Source organism: Artibeus jamaicensis, unplaced genomic scaffold, assembly GCF_021234435.1.
Source record: "Artibeus jamaicensis isolate MK-2021 breed Jamaican fruit bat unplaced genomic scaffold, CSHL_Jam_final contig_60, whole genome shotgun sequence".
Classification (NCBI taxonomy): Eukaryota; Metazoa; Chordata; class Mammalia; order Chiroptera; family Phyllostomidae; genus Artibeus; species Artibeus jamaicensis.
The window spans coordinates 11,747,735-11,760,416 of NW_026521900.1; the positions used below are offsets into that span (position 1 = coordinate 11,747,735).

Genomic DNA, 12,682 nt, shown 5'->3' on the forward strand with positions numbered 1-12,682 from the left:
TTAATCCATTTACATTTAAGGTTATTATACATAGGTACTTATTTATTGCCATTTTTATATTGTACCTATGTTTTTTGCTCTATTTCTTCTTGTTACACAAGGTTCTTTGACATTTCTTGCAGTGATGGTTTGGTGGTAATGAACTCCTTTAACCTTAATTTGTTTGGAAAGTTTTCTATTTAGCCTTCAGTTTTAAATGACAGCCTTGCTGGGTAGAACAATCTAGGCTGTGTGTGCTTAGCTTTCATTACTCTGAATATTTCCTGCCAATCTCTATCACCTATAGTGTTTCTGTTGAGGAATCAGCTGAGATTGTAATGGGGGTTCCTTTGCATGTTACTGACTGTCTCTATTGCTGCCTTTAAAATTCTCTCTTTGGCTTGTGGGGAATTAAACATATAATATGAGGTTATGTATGTAAAAATATATTTTTGCATAGTAAATAACTGAAAAAGTCATTCAGATTTTTTACTGTGCTTATTTCTAGGCAATGCACTTATAGATAATGACTTTCTTTTGTATCCTTTTATTATTGTTTGAATTTTTCTCAATGTGTCTGCACATCCCAGAGAACCTCTAGTCTCTGTAGTGTTATGCAAATTATGGATATCTTCTGCAATTACTTTTATACTTTCGGGGAGTAACAGATGAAACAAAAATAACAGATGAAACAAAAAGTATCTTGCAATGTTGTAGATGTTATTTTAAGAACTATGACTATGAGCATTGTAAACTTTCTTTAGTGTATTGGTGGAATCTGTACAGTTATATGTGAGACCTCCTTTTAACAATGTTTTTGGTAAATAAGCTGTTCCTGAATGGCACCTGTAGGAGGATAACTGTAATAAATCTTATACTTTTCCTGCCTTCAACAGCCTTGTTTGTAACTTTGCAGGTGGAGTAACTCGGATGACTGTTTCTCTTGTTGTCATAATGTTTGAACTAACTGGTGGCTTGGAATATATTGTGCCTCTGATGGCTGCAGCAATGACAAGCAAGTGGGTAGCAGATGCTCTTGGTCGGGAGGGCATCTATGATGCCCACATTCGTCTCAATGGATACCCCTTTCTTGAAGCCAAAGAAGAGTTTGCTCATAAGACCCTGGCAATGGATGTGATGAAACCCCGGAGAAATGATCCTTTGTTGACTGTCCTTACTCAGGACAGTATGACTGTGGAAGATGTAGAGACCATAATCAGTGAAACCACTTACAGTGGCTTCCCAGTAGTGGTGTCCCGGGAGTCCCAAAGGCTTGTGGGTTTTGTCCTCCGGAGAGATCTCATTATTTCAATTGGTAAGGATTCCAGAAAAGGGGGTAATAGAATCAACTGTGAAAATATGTAAATATTCATGAAATGGGGGAAGATGGAGGGAAGGAGGGAGTAGTTATGAGCCAGAAATAACACTTTAACTTTCAATTCCCCCCATCTTTTCAAACAGAAAATGCTCGGAAAAAGCAGGATGGAGTTGTGAGCACATCCATCATTTATTTCACTGAGCATTCTCCTCCAATGCCACCATACACTCCACACACCCTAAAGCTTCGGAACATCCTGGATCTCAGCCCCTTCACTGTGACTGACCTTACCCCCATGGAGATAGTCGTGGATATCTTCCGCAAGCTGGGACTGCGGCAGTGCCTGGTTACACACAATGGGTGAGAGCTCTTTGGTGAAGGCAAATTGAATTGTGGAAACACTGGAGAGAAATAAAGAAGAACCTAATTCATACAAATATTAGTAGCATTTACAGGCATTTTTGAAGCTCTGAGATGAAGATGGATTTATTTCTTTTATTGTCGTAATTAATACAAAAGAAGTTTGGGGAAGAAAATGGGTTTGAGAGGTGTAAACTGTTGGCTGCACATTATAAATTATTTAGTTCCTTCCCACAAAAAAAAGTTATGTTCTTATGAAAAGGCAGCACTGAAATTATAATGGTATTAAGTAGTATATGTATGCTATATGCTTCTTACAATACCTTTGTTATTATTATTTGAGGATAAGAAAACCAAGTTTCAATGAGGTTGAAAGATTTACATTAGGGCTCCCAGTTAGGATATAGTAGAGGTACCCTTTAAACATAAGTCTTTTGACTGCCAAGGCCAAGGCTCTTTCTTTCTGGGATATTTCTTATCCAGTAAAGGAAGAGCTGCTATTTTTATCGGAAAAGAAGGGAAGTTGAGGAAAAGGGTATAATAGATGTCTTATAGGATTTATTTTTAAGTGTTTTTATTGATTATGCTATTACAGTTTTCCCAAGTTTCCCCCTTTGTCCCCCTCCACTCTGCCCCCCAACCCTCCAGCATCCCCCCTCTTAGTTCACATCCATGGGTTATACATATAAGTTCTTTGAGTCCTCTGTTTCCTATACCATTTTTTATCTCTGCCCATCTATTTTATGCCTACTATTTATGCTGCTTCTTCCCTGTACCTTTCCCCCCATTCCTCACTTCCCGCTCCCCACTAAAATCCCTCCATGTGATGTCCATTTTTCTGATTCTGTTCCTATTATGGTTGCTTAGTTTTTGTTTTTGTTGTTTTTATTTTCTAGTAGGTTCATTTGTTGATAGTTGTGAGTTTGTTCTCATTTTACTATTCATATTTTTTATCTTCTTTTTCTTAGATAAGTCCCTTTACCATTTCATATAATAAGAACTTGGTGATGATGAGCTCCTTTAATTTGACCTTATCTGGGAAGCACTTTATCTGCCTTTCCATTCTAAATGAAAGCTTCGCTGGATAGAGTCATCTTGGATGTAGGTCCTTGCCTTTCACAACTTCAAATAAATACTTCTTTCCAGTCCCATCTTGCCTGCAAGGTTTCTTTTGAGAAATCAGCTGATATTCTTATGGCACTGCTTTGTAGATAACTCTCTCTCTCCTCTTGCTGCTTTTAGGATTTTCTCTTTATCTTTAACCTTGGGTAACTTAATGATGATGTGTCTTGGTGTGTTCCTCCTTGGGTCTGCTTCTTTGGGACTCTCTGAGCTTCCTGTACTTCCTGGAAGTCTATTTCCTTTGCCAGACTGGGGAAGTTCTCCTTTATTATTTGTTCAAATAAGTTTTCAATTTCTTGCTTTTGTTTTTCTTCTTCTGGCACACCTCTATTCAGGTATTGGAATGTTTCAGGTTGTCCAGGAGGTTACTAAGTCTCTCTTCACTTTTTTGAATTCTTGTTTCTTCATTCCGTTCTGGTTGCATGTTTATTTTTTCCTTTTGTTCCAAATTGTTGATTTGAGTCCTGGTTTCCTTCCTGTGACTGTTGGTTCCCTGAATATTTTGCTTTATTTCATATTGGGTATTGCTCATTTGTTTTTTTATTTTTCAAACAAGCTCAATCAGTTCTATGAGCATTTTGATTATCAGGGCTTTAAATTCTCTATCAGATAAGTTGGCTCTCTCCTCATCACTTAGTTCTCTTTCTGAAGTTTTGCTCTGTTCTTTCATTTGGGCCATATTTGTTTGTCTTTTTATACCTGATAAGTTGTAAGGGGTTGGAGCCTTAGGTATTTACCTGGGAAGGACAACCCTCTTTGTTGCACTGTGGCACTGCCTGTGGGGGAGGGGCCAGAGAGGGAACAGTGTAGCTCACCTGTTTGTCTCTAGTGCACTTTCTAATGGACTCTAATGTGAGACTGGGAATTTCTCCCACTGTGGCCACCCCAGTCGTGGTCCACAGTCAGCTCTGAGTCTCCGTTTTGCCTTCAGTCAGCCCCACCCATGCAGCCACAGCTGCAGCCTCACTGCGGTTTTTCTGAGTTGGCTCACATGGTCCACTGCCTTACTGGTCTGGTTGTTCTGGTTGATTTTTTCTTTAATTCCTTGGTTGTCAGAGTTCCATGGAGTTTGATTTTCTGGCACTTTTGGTTGATTATTGATTTTAGATTTGTTGTTATCCTCCTTTTAGTTGTGTGAAGAAGTGAAGAGTTTCTACCTATGCTTCCCTCTTGGCTAGAACTCCCAGATGTCTTATAGGATTTAAATAAGGAAGGGGACTTTTCCTAACTAATTCACTCAATATTTACTGAATCCCTACTTTATATAAGAATATATTCCGTTGGACTCGGGGAGACACACAGAAATGAATAAAACTCTTCTCTGCCCTCAAAGAGTATGTAGTGTTATAGGGACACTAAGAACATATAAGTGCATATAGTGCAAACAAGACAAGTGAAACAGAACATGTTGTTGCTGGGAGGAAGACACAGTTATTGATGGCTTGTAGAAGCAGAGAAGGTGTTCTGAAAGAGGGACATTTGAACTGGGTTGCAAAAGGTAATTAAGATTCATGTATGCAGAGAAGAATGTTTAAACCAGAGACCATAACAGGATCTCAGACCTAGAGGTAGTAATGCTTGCAGTGCTTTCAGGGACCCTTGTGTTTTCCCACAGGCCTGGTACATGTATCCTAGTCCTGTTATCTCATCATCTATAAGTGTAGGTAGTGTTCAAAGTTGAAAAAGACTGAGGAGGAAAAGTGTCACCTTTGAGAATGGTGTTTTGACTACATAATTATTTTTGTTTTGTTGTCTTCTTTTGTCTTTTAGGCGATTGCTTGGAATCATTACCAAGAAGGATGTATTAAAGCATATAGCACAGATGGCGAACCAAGATCCCGATTCCATTCTTTTCAACTAGAATCACAAGAAGGACATTGCAAACCATGGATATATTTTATTGACTGGGTACCCAAAACACATTTCCCATGTTTGAATGGTGAAATTATATTAGTGTGTTATCTCTTTCCTACAAGTTAACCAGTTGTACTACATAATAATTTCTGGAAATTAATCTTCTCTTTAGGAGAATGTGCAGTTAGGCTTCTGTGATGTTGCATTAAGAAGATTTCATGAAAGATTAAACAAGATTGCTGTGGTTTAATTCTTTTTCTTTCTTAAGATATATTTTTTTTAATTTAAAACATAATTGTTAGCCAGTATGCAATCACTGAAAACTATGCAAGAAAAGTTCCAACTGCCCTGACCGATAGCCTGTAGGAAACTCATGAAAGTCACTTTTTTTTTTGACTCTAACTATCATTGGTGAAAGATGAAGTTTAAATTAAGTGGCTTTACTTTTCCAATAACAGAAAAGAAAGCCAGAAGGAAAATTGCAATGGTATTTTCCAGACTGTGAAAATTCAGTTCAAATGTTATCTTGTTCCTGTTACAATATTTAGCATTATTAGTTTGTGTGTGTATGTATCTGTTAATTGTAATATCTTATTATAAGACAATGCTGCTTTGGTTAATCTCCTCTAAATGAATTTAGATAAGTTGATTTTATAGCTTGCTTGTTTCTGGTACTCTTCAAGTGCACAAAGATAAGTTATAGAGCTTCTCCTTGTCTGCAAGAAGGGTAATTTTCCAGATGGTATTTGTTAGCTAGTAGACAAGGACTTTGCCATGAATTTGTTAGAAGCAAGAAATGATTTCTCCAGATGAATGATTTGTGAAGTTCTAAGCAAGTCAATGACTAGGAGTTTTAAAACCTCGTGAGGTTCCAACTCATCCTTTTACCCAGATGCCACCTCCGTGAGTGATGGTGCTTTAGGCTTCTGGAATATGTAAGGATAGTAAAAAGAACCAAGTCTAGGCTGCATACTGGTAAACTAGGGAAGATTCTGAGCTGTATCTGCATTCTCATGCATTCCTTCATAAAGACAACCAGTACTAACATAACTGGATGCCCATGCCTCCTCCCAGTGTTAAGTACATAGAACAGGCCAGTGTTGTCCCTGTGAACATGAATTTTGGCTTGGGGTATATTCAAGACATTGGAACATAATAGGCAGCTGTGATTCCCTTGAGGCTCCTTAGAATTCTAAATAAAATGAAGAACCATCCTAAGATCCAAGGTGTGGACAAGGCCTGGTGACACCAAAGGTGCTTGTATCCAATTGAAAAGGTGCCTGTCTGAATTTCCTACCACCTTAACAGCAGTAGAAAGCATCACAGTCTAGGGCACCTGGTGGAATTACAGAGCCACCACCATTCCAAGCACTGTTTCATTTTCTACAATTTTACCCATGTGCAGTTGTTCATCTTCCATTCTTTGTCCTTTCCTACTCCTCAGTCCCCAGTCCTCTCTTTGGGGTTCAACATTCTGCCTGGTTAATCATTCCTACTAGAAAAAATAATTCCCAGGTCTAGTTAAATTGTAAACCAAACCTCAGTAATCTCATGATGCTTGGACCAGAGGTAATACATAGCCATTGGCTTTGCTCCATAACCCAATCACTGCTGCCATGCCAAAATTTCCACACCAGTGCCCACAGCAGTGAGAATTAACTGGCAGGGGTGAAAGTTCAGCCTTTCCCATTTTACAGGTATTTTCCCAGCACTTCTCTCCATCCTTCTGGCCTAAAATCAGCAGTCACTTGGCATTATTTCCCAGCCATCCACCTTCCCTCCCTAAACACCCCATACCTCATTTTAAGAGCTTTTGGTCCTGGATTCTAGGATTTTTTTTTACTCTTAGTTCTTATCTTTCCCAAATCTGAATTTATGGTATTGCCCAGATCTAAGTAGTCGAGGCTTATTTGGACTTTTATCTTTAAAATATTAAGGCAGTCACCAGAGTTTTTTATTTTAAGTATATCACCCAAGCATTTTAATGAAAAACTCTCTAGGTTATATTGTATAAAAGCCATGACTCAGTAACTTTACATCTTTTGTCCCTTCCATGCCACTGATTTTGTCACATGAGATGTAGTTATTTTACTTTCCACCCTCTATTGTGTAGAAACCAAAGTTCTTATCTGTATATTTCTGGTTCACTACCTAACTTTTCTTATCAGTCACCCAACTAAAATTTGCAAATCAGGAAATGTTAGTATTTCTGGTATTAGATAACAATGAAAGATTTTGTTGCATTTTATAGTGCAGCAGCGATATGGAGGGTATCTAAGATTGCCTTTGTGTTTCTTCTAGGCTCTGTTTTTAATTTTAGACAGATGAGCCAGTGTTAAGGTGCTACTTCAAAGACTAAATTCAAAAAATCAAATAACACTGTGCCAAGGTAAACTTTCTAGATGCTAAGCACCAGTTGGCCCTCCAGAGTATAATATCCCTGATACCTCATTCCTGATAAATCTCATCCATTAACCTCAACTTCTCAGGAAGTCTTGTAACTCATGCTAGAAGTAGCTGTATTGTATGGTATCCATTATATGTCTAATCCTATGGTTTGGCTTCAAGGTTGGCTAATTGTGGCTAGAGTTCCTGTAGACTGCTCACTCAGCACCTTAACACTCAGTTTCTTGTCTTGAGGCAAAGGAAAATGTTCTGACATTGCTAATTCAGCAGTTAAACATACTTTTAACCAACAAACAAAGCTGATATAGGGAAGTCTGTCAGTAGCCTCAAATGGCCACAGACCTCAATGGTAAAAGACTAGATAATCTGTGATTTTAAAATGAATATGAGTTGAAACTAGTCTATTTTGGTATAAAAAAAGAAAATGGCCCAATACAAGGGAATGATTTATAAAAGAATGCTAATAAATACTTCAGGATTTTTCAAGAAAGAAATATCTGGTAAACATCTAGCCATTAAAGGAGTGAGTGTATAGATTTGTAAAAGTCTGCTATATTTTGTATGTTCAGATCTTCAATGTAAAAAATTAAAGGAGCCCAAGTAGTTAAGAGATGATTAGTTATACCTTTGGAGGGAAGAATCGGGGGAATGAAAATGTTAACTAATGGCCACTTTCAAAATCATTTGTATTTAGAAGTTGGTTCAGATTCTACCCTTTTTTTTTTTCTGGCTCTGGCATCATTCTGGCTCAGCCCAGCTATGGAACAGAGGTGGTATAGTGTACAGAAAAGATATTCTCTGGTGAATAATCTGATATTGACAGTACTTTGATTTTGCCAGCTGGCAGAGCAAATGATTAATTTGCTGATTTAACTGCAAAGCAGTTCAATTGTTTTGGTAGAAAAGGCTGAATTTGAACCCTTTACAGGAAGAGCAGAGCACAGTATAAATTTCTGTAGTCAGCCTTCAGTTGTGTTTGAACATGAAAATGATGAAGTAATGGAGACTTGGTATGGTCTAAGGCTGTTAAGTAATTTTCAATCATGTTATAAAACTGTTCAGGTGTGGAGGGAGCAAATATGTTGTTAAAAACTTAGCATGCAATCAAGTTCATCATGGAACGTAATTGTTGCTGTATGTTTTAAGTATTTAAATCACCCATCCTAGTTGGGTCTTAATATTGGTTTGTTCTGTTGGGTGATGAGAAGGAAAGTGTATTTATTATCCCGCAGTATCTTTTTTTAAAATAAATTATAAGGAGTGCAATTTTTGAAGCTAAGTTTTTAATGACTATGAAGACAATATTGAGAATTTGAAATAGCCAGCATATTTTATATTGCCAGAGTACATACTGATGACTGACCACATTGCACTGTGAAGAATCAATTTACCTACATTTGCAATATTAACCTACATGAGTTCAGAGAAAACAGCAGAGCATCTTTCATGACAGTGCATAGAGTATTGAGCTTTTGAAAACCCTGAGATAAATTAGGAATTTATAAAGTAAACAGGAGATAGAATATAGAGTCTTTTAAAAGATAGATGTCTATATATGTGCTCTGAACTTAACTATCCTAAAACCTCGATTTTTTTTTACCACTTCTGGGACTGCCTGTATTTACTTTGGAGAGGGAATGGAGAGTTATGGTAATGGAAAAGCCATAGTAGGAAAATATATGAGTTTGTGTAATATGGTGGAAGGAAGGCCAGCCATATATCCTGGCATTTATAAACCACTTGATCATGTGCCTCAAGGTAACAAGAAGTCAAATAGTCTCCCAAAGATCAGGCTTTCCAAGCAAAAGGATTTAGCTCGAGTGAGTCTACTTTTACGGAAAGGACTGACATAGGGCAAGGCACTTACTCATGCAGGAGGGGAGCCACTATTGCCATTGCCTAAATGATAAGCTTTTTGGTAGATTGTTTTGAATTTTGATAGAAAAATATTTTTAAATGTATATTTTAGTCTTTCTAATATGTACTTGTATATTAGAAAGAAAAAGGTGAAGTTTTCTCAGATCAGAGCTCAGGGAGCTGTATAAATTTGAAGTGAAATCAATGTAATGTACCTGTGGTGACCACTCAACTTTGCTCTGCTTCAATTTCAGTTGTTTGCTCTGAGGAGAGAAGTTCTTGGAATAGTAGGTATTAGCAAATTCAGGTTATTCCACAAACGTTTGCTGGCTATAGTCTTATTTCTGAACATCTGGAAATCGGCAAAGTTTTCAAGTGATGTGGGAAACAAAATTGGTCTTTCCACTGTGTAGTAATCACCCAAGAAAGAAAGTATTCAATGTATGGAGTTTGCATTTCTTGGATGGGGTCTCTTGGGACTTACCCAGCCCAATCCCACAGTCATACATTCCTACCTCTAAGTTCCTGCCAAAGGGTCTTCAGCCTCTGTTTGCACACTCATGGAGTGAATGAATGCCTTGCCTAAAGAAAGGCATGTAACAGTATAACATTATGAGGATTTAAAAAATGATCTCTGTCTCTCCCCTCCCCTTCTATCCCACCTTCTTCCCCTCTCTCCCCCCTGCCTCTCTCTTTCTCTCACCCCTCCTCTAAATTTAAAACTTTCTCAATTATTACAAGCATATTGTTTCAAATATGAACCTTGGAGAAAGAAGAGGATCATTCTGAAAATAATGAAAGATAATTCTCTGAGTTGATAGGGCCAATGGAGCTTTGGTCCACTGTTGGGGCAAAAGCCAGTGGTATTTATTGGGAGTGTCAAGGACTTTAGCATCCTGATGTCAGATTTATATTCATTGCGAAACCTTATTATAATCTACTAGTTCAAACCTATTGAAAGTCAGAGCCAGTCTAGGATTTGGTGAGTGAAATGCCATCCAGCAAAATGAGGACAAGGGAATGGCCTGAGATGGTTTTATCAGGGTAGAAATCTTCAGCCTCATTATCATATTGAGTGTACCTCAAATATATGGTTGTTTAAGAGTATTCCTTTTCCCTCCTCCATTTTACTTTAGTGCTTCTCCCTCCTTTCTCTTCCATTGTCCTGCCTTTTTAGTACTCAGCTTTTTAATAAGTATATACTTTTTAAATATATATTTGTTCTTTTGGGACTATGTAATGATTAAGAATTAATTTCACTCTAGATAAAATGATGTTTAATATTTTGTTCTTTTGAACTATCTTTTGAGCTATGCTGCTGGTAACTAGGTACAGGCCAGAAAGGAGTTGAGCCTGACAGACAGTACCCTGGTCATATCACTTAAGGATGACATTGATGGTAACTCTTCTTCATTTGATCAAGGCCAGCATCCTGCTCTTACCTCTAACCATTCATTTCTGGCTATGGGAGAAATACCACCCTTTGGGTGAGCCATTGAGGCTAGGAGGATCAGAGGGTTTAGCCCATGGACCACTATATGAATATCTGTGAAATAAGCTCATTTGTAGGGCAGGCTCCAACTGCAGTATCCAAAGAAAATCTGTGTGACTCAACATTTAGTTCCTAAGATTTGGTAGAAGTTTTGCTGAAACTAATCTGTAGACATCAATTAGGCATACAGAAACTAGCACCAACCAAAACTAATATAGCTTGAGTTTCCACAGGAATCTTGGTGCTGAGCTGTTCAGAGCATTTATTTATTTGAGTGTTGCCAACCCTATAGTCATGCTTTCTTAGCTTTATTCTAACTTTTAGAGATGTTGATCCCCATTCATAGGCACAGCCCATACCAAAGCTGTGAGTCCTGCTCGCTCCATTCTATTCCTTGGTCATGTATAACAGCAGTCTAAAAAGGAAGACATGGGCTGGGGAGTTAGGAGACCTGGTTTCTATTCCTTATGCTTCTACTAACTAGCCTCAAGATCTTAACCGTTCTGTGCCTCAGTGTTCCCATCTGCAAAATGGGGATAGTGTTAATTGCCCTACCTACCTCACAGGGTTGTTGTGAGGATAAATTGAGACAATGAATGGAAAGTACTTTGACTAGTAAGTGCTATGCAAATTGTATGAAATGGAAACAATCATGTTAAAGGCAATGGAATGGATGTTGGCAAAAGGTTTAATGGAATTGTCTAGCCCTTTCTCTGTGTGGCTTAAACCCAGGTTGCCATTGCTTTATACATTTCCACTTAGCACAGATTTTGTAATTATGCATGTAATAAAGCACAGCCTTATTCAACTTGGTGTCTGGTGTGTTTCTGAAGACTCAATTTTGTACCTGATTTTTAATAATAAAATCAGGGGGGCAGGGTACAAGGGTTGGGAGATGATAGTATAAAAGGCAACTGAAAACTACCAGAAAGCTCACTTCTTTAAAAAAGATTTATTAAGTAATTATTTTTACATTTACAGATTCAGTAATACTTTTTTACCATAAAGAGACAAATGAGGGACAGCTTACGTTTTCTGAGAGAATCCAGATACCTCATTTATTATGTCTGCTTAAGTGTTCTCGCCTCATACATTAGTGATACTTTCCTGATAGCATGAGAATTAACTGGGAGCTGTAGTTTTTTCTCTCTTTTTGAGCTTTTAATGATGTAAGATTATGGGCTTTGATAGGGCCCTTGACTACCTACTTTCAGTTTTTACAAGGAGTGTGATGGGTGATTGAAATGTGCTTCAATCACCCATCAAGTAGGGTTAGTATGTCCCTTTTCATGGTGTATTGGGAACCCCCTCAAGTGACCAAGGAGGGCGCTTTTCAGGGAGGTAGTTGAATAACCATACATTTCCTTTCCACACCACTCTAGAAAACAGAAAACAAAGGAAAGCTATACAGCAGATCCTTGAATAACATCCTTTCATTATAACATTGATGAGATGCTTAACTGGTTTATGTCATTTAGCCTGTGGTAAAATTGGTTTTGTTATATGTCATTTCACTTAAAGTCACAGAACTTGTGACATTGTGAGGACTTACTGTACTTTAAAGTATGGCTTTCCTACTTTCTTACTCTATTTTTTCTGCATCTGATTTGTATTTCCTACTCGTCCCTGTCTCTGTTAGCCAGACCACTAGTAAGGCAGTTTGCTGTGTGTACAAGTTTTCATTTGAGAATTCCTTCACTTGATATTTGATCACATTTGAGGTAGTGTGACTTCACATCTTGTTGCTACCAAGAACTTGAATACCATTGGCTCACTTGGTATCATTTCAGGAAGGACATCTCTATATAAAAATAACTCCCTCATAAGCCTAAAATTGTACCAAAAAATTCAGTTTTTGATGTTACTATTTTACTGGATCCTTCCACACTATCACCACCCCAGCCTCTAATCTAAATACTTTTTGAGAAAAAAAAATGCATCTAGGTATTACCAGCTATCAGCAACTGGCTCTGAATTAAAATGTCATGTCTAGTTGCTATAGATCTCAAATAAAGTCACTGTGATAGAATATGAGGTACACACAAATTCATCATCTAATACAGGTTCTGCACAGAGAAAAACCTGGAAATAACCACCAGATGTCAGTGTAATCATTGAGATAATAATGTTCCTAAAAGTTGATCAGAAGAGCACTGTGTCTGAGGGTTGGCTAGGCAGAAAACTTAATTCATATGTACAGTTGATGTGATGTTCAATGAGCTCATCTGGCTAGCCCTGACTGTGCATCAGAATCATCTGAAATGGGTATTAAAATACAGATTACTGGAGGTTTG

The 12,682-nt window shown here is 37.7% G+C and overlaps 1 protein-coding gene across 6 annotated transcripts in view; it reads left to right on the top strand.

Moving 5' to 3' along the window:
- The window catches only part of CLCN5 (chloride voltage-gated channel 5), a 191,146-nt gene extending 179,950 nt beyond the window's left edge, over positions 1-11,196 (top strand). For all 6 annotated transcript variants that reach the window (XM_037159059.2, XM_037159067.2, XM_037159066.2 and 3 more), the window contains 3 exons: positions 896-1,294; positions 1,441-1,657; positions 4,550-11,196. In XM_037159059.2, coding sequence (XP_037014954.1) covers positions 896-1,294; positions 1,441-1,657; positions 4,550-4,640 — 707 coding nt within the window. In that variant the 3' untranslated portion in view covers positions 4,641-11,196. The remainder of the gene's footprint in view (positions 1-895; positions 1,295-1,440; positions 1,658-4,549) is intronic.
- Positions 11,197-12,682: the final 1,486 nt, after the last annotated feature.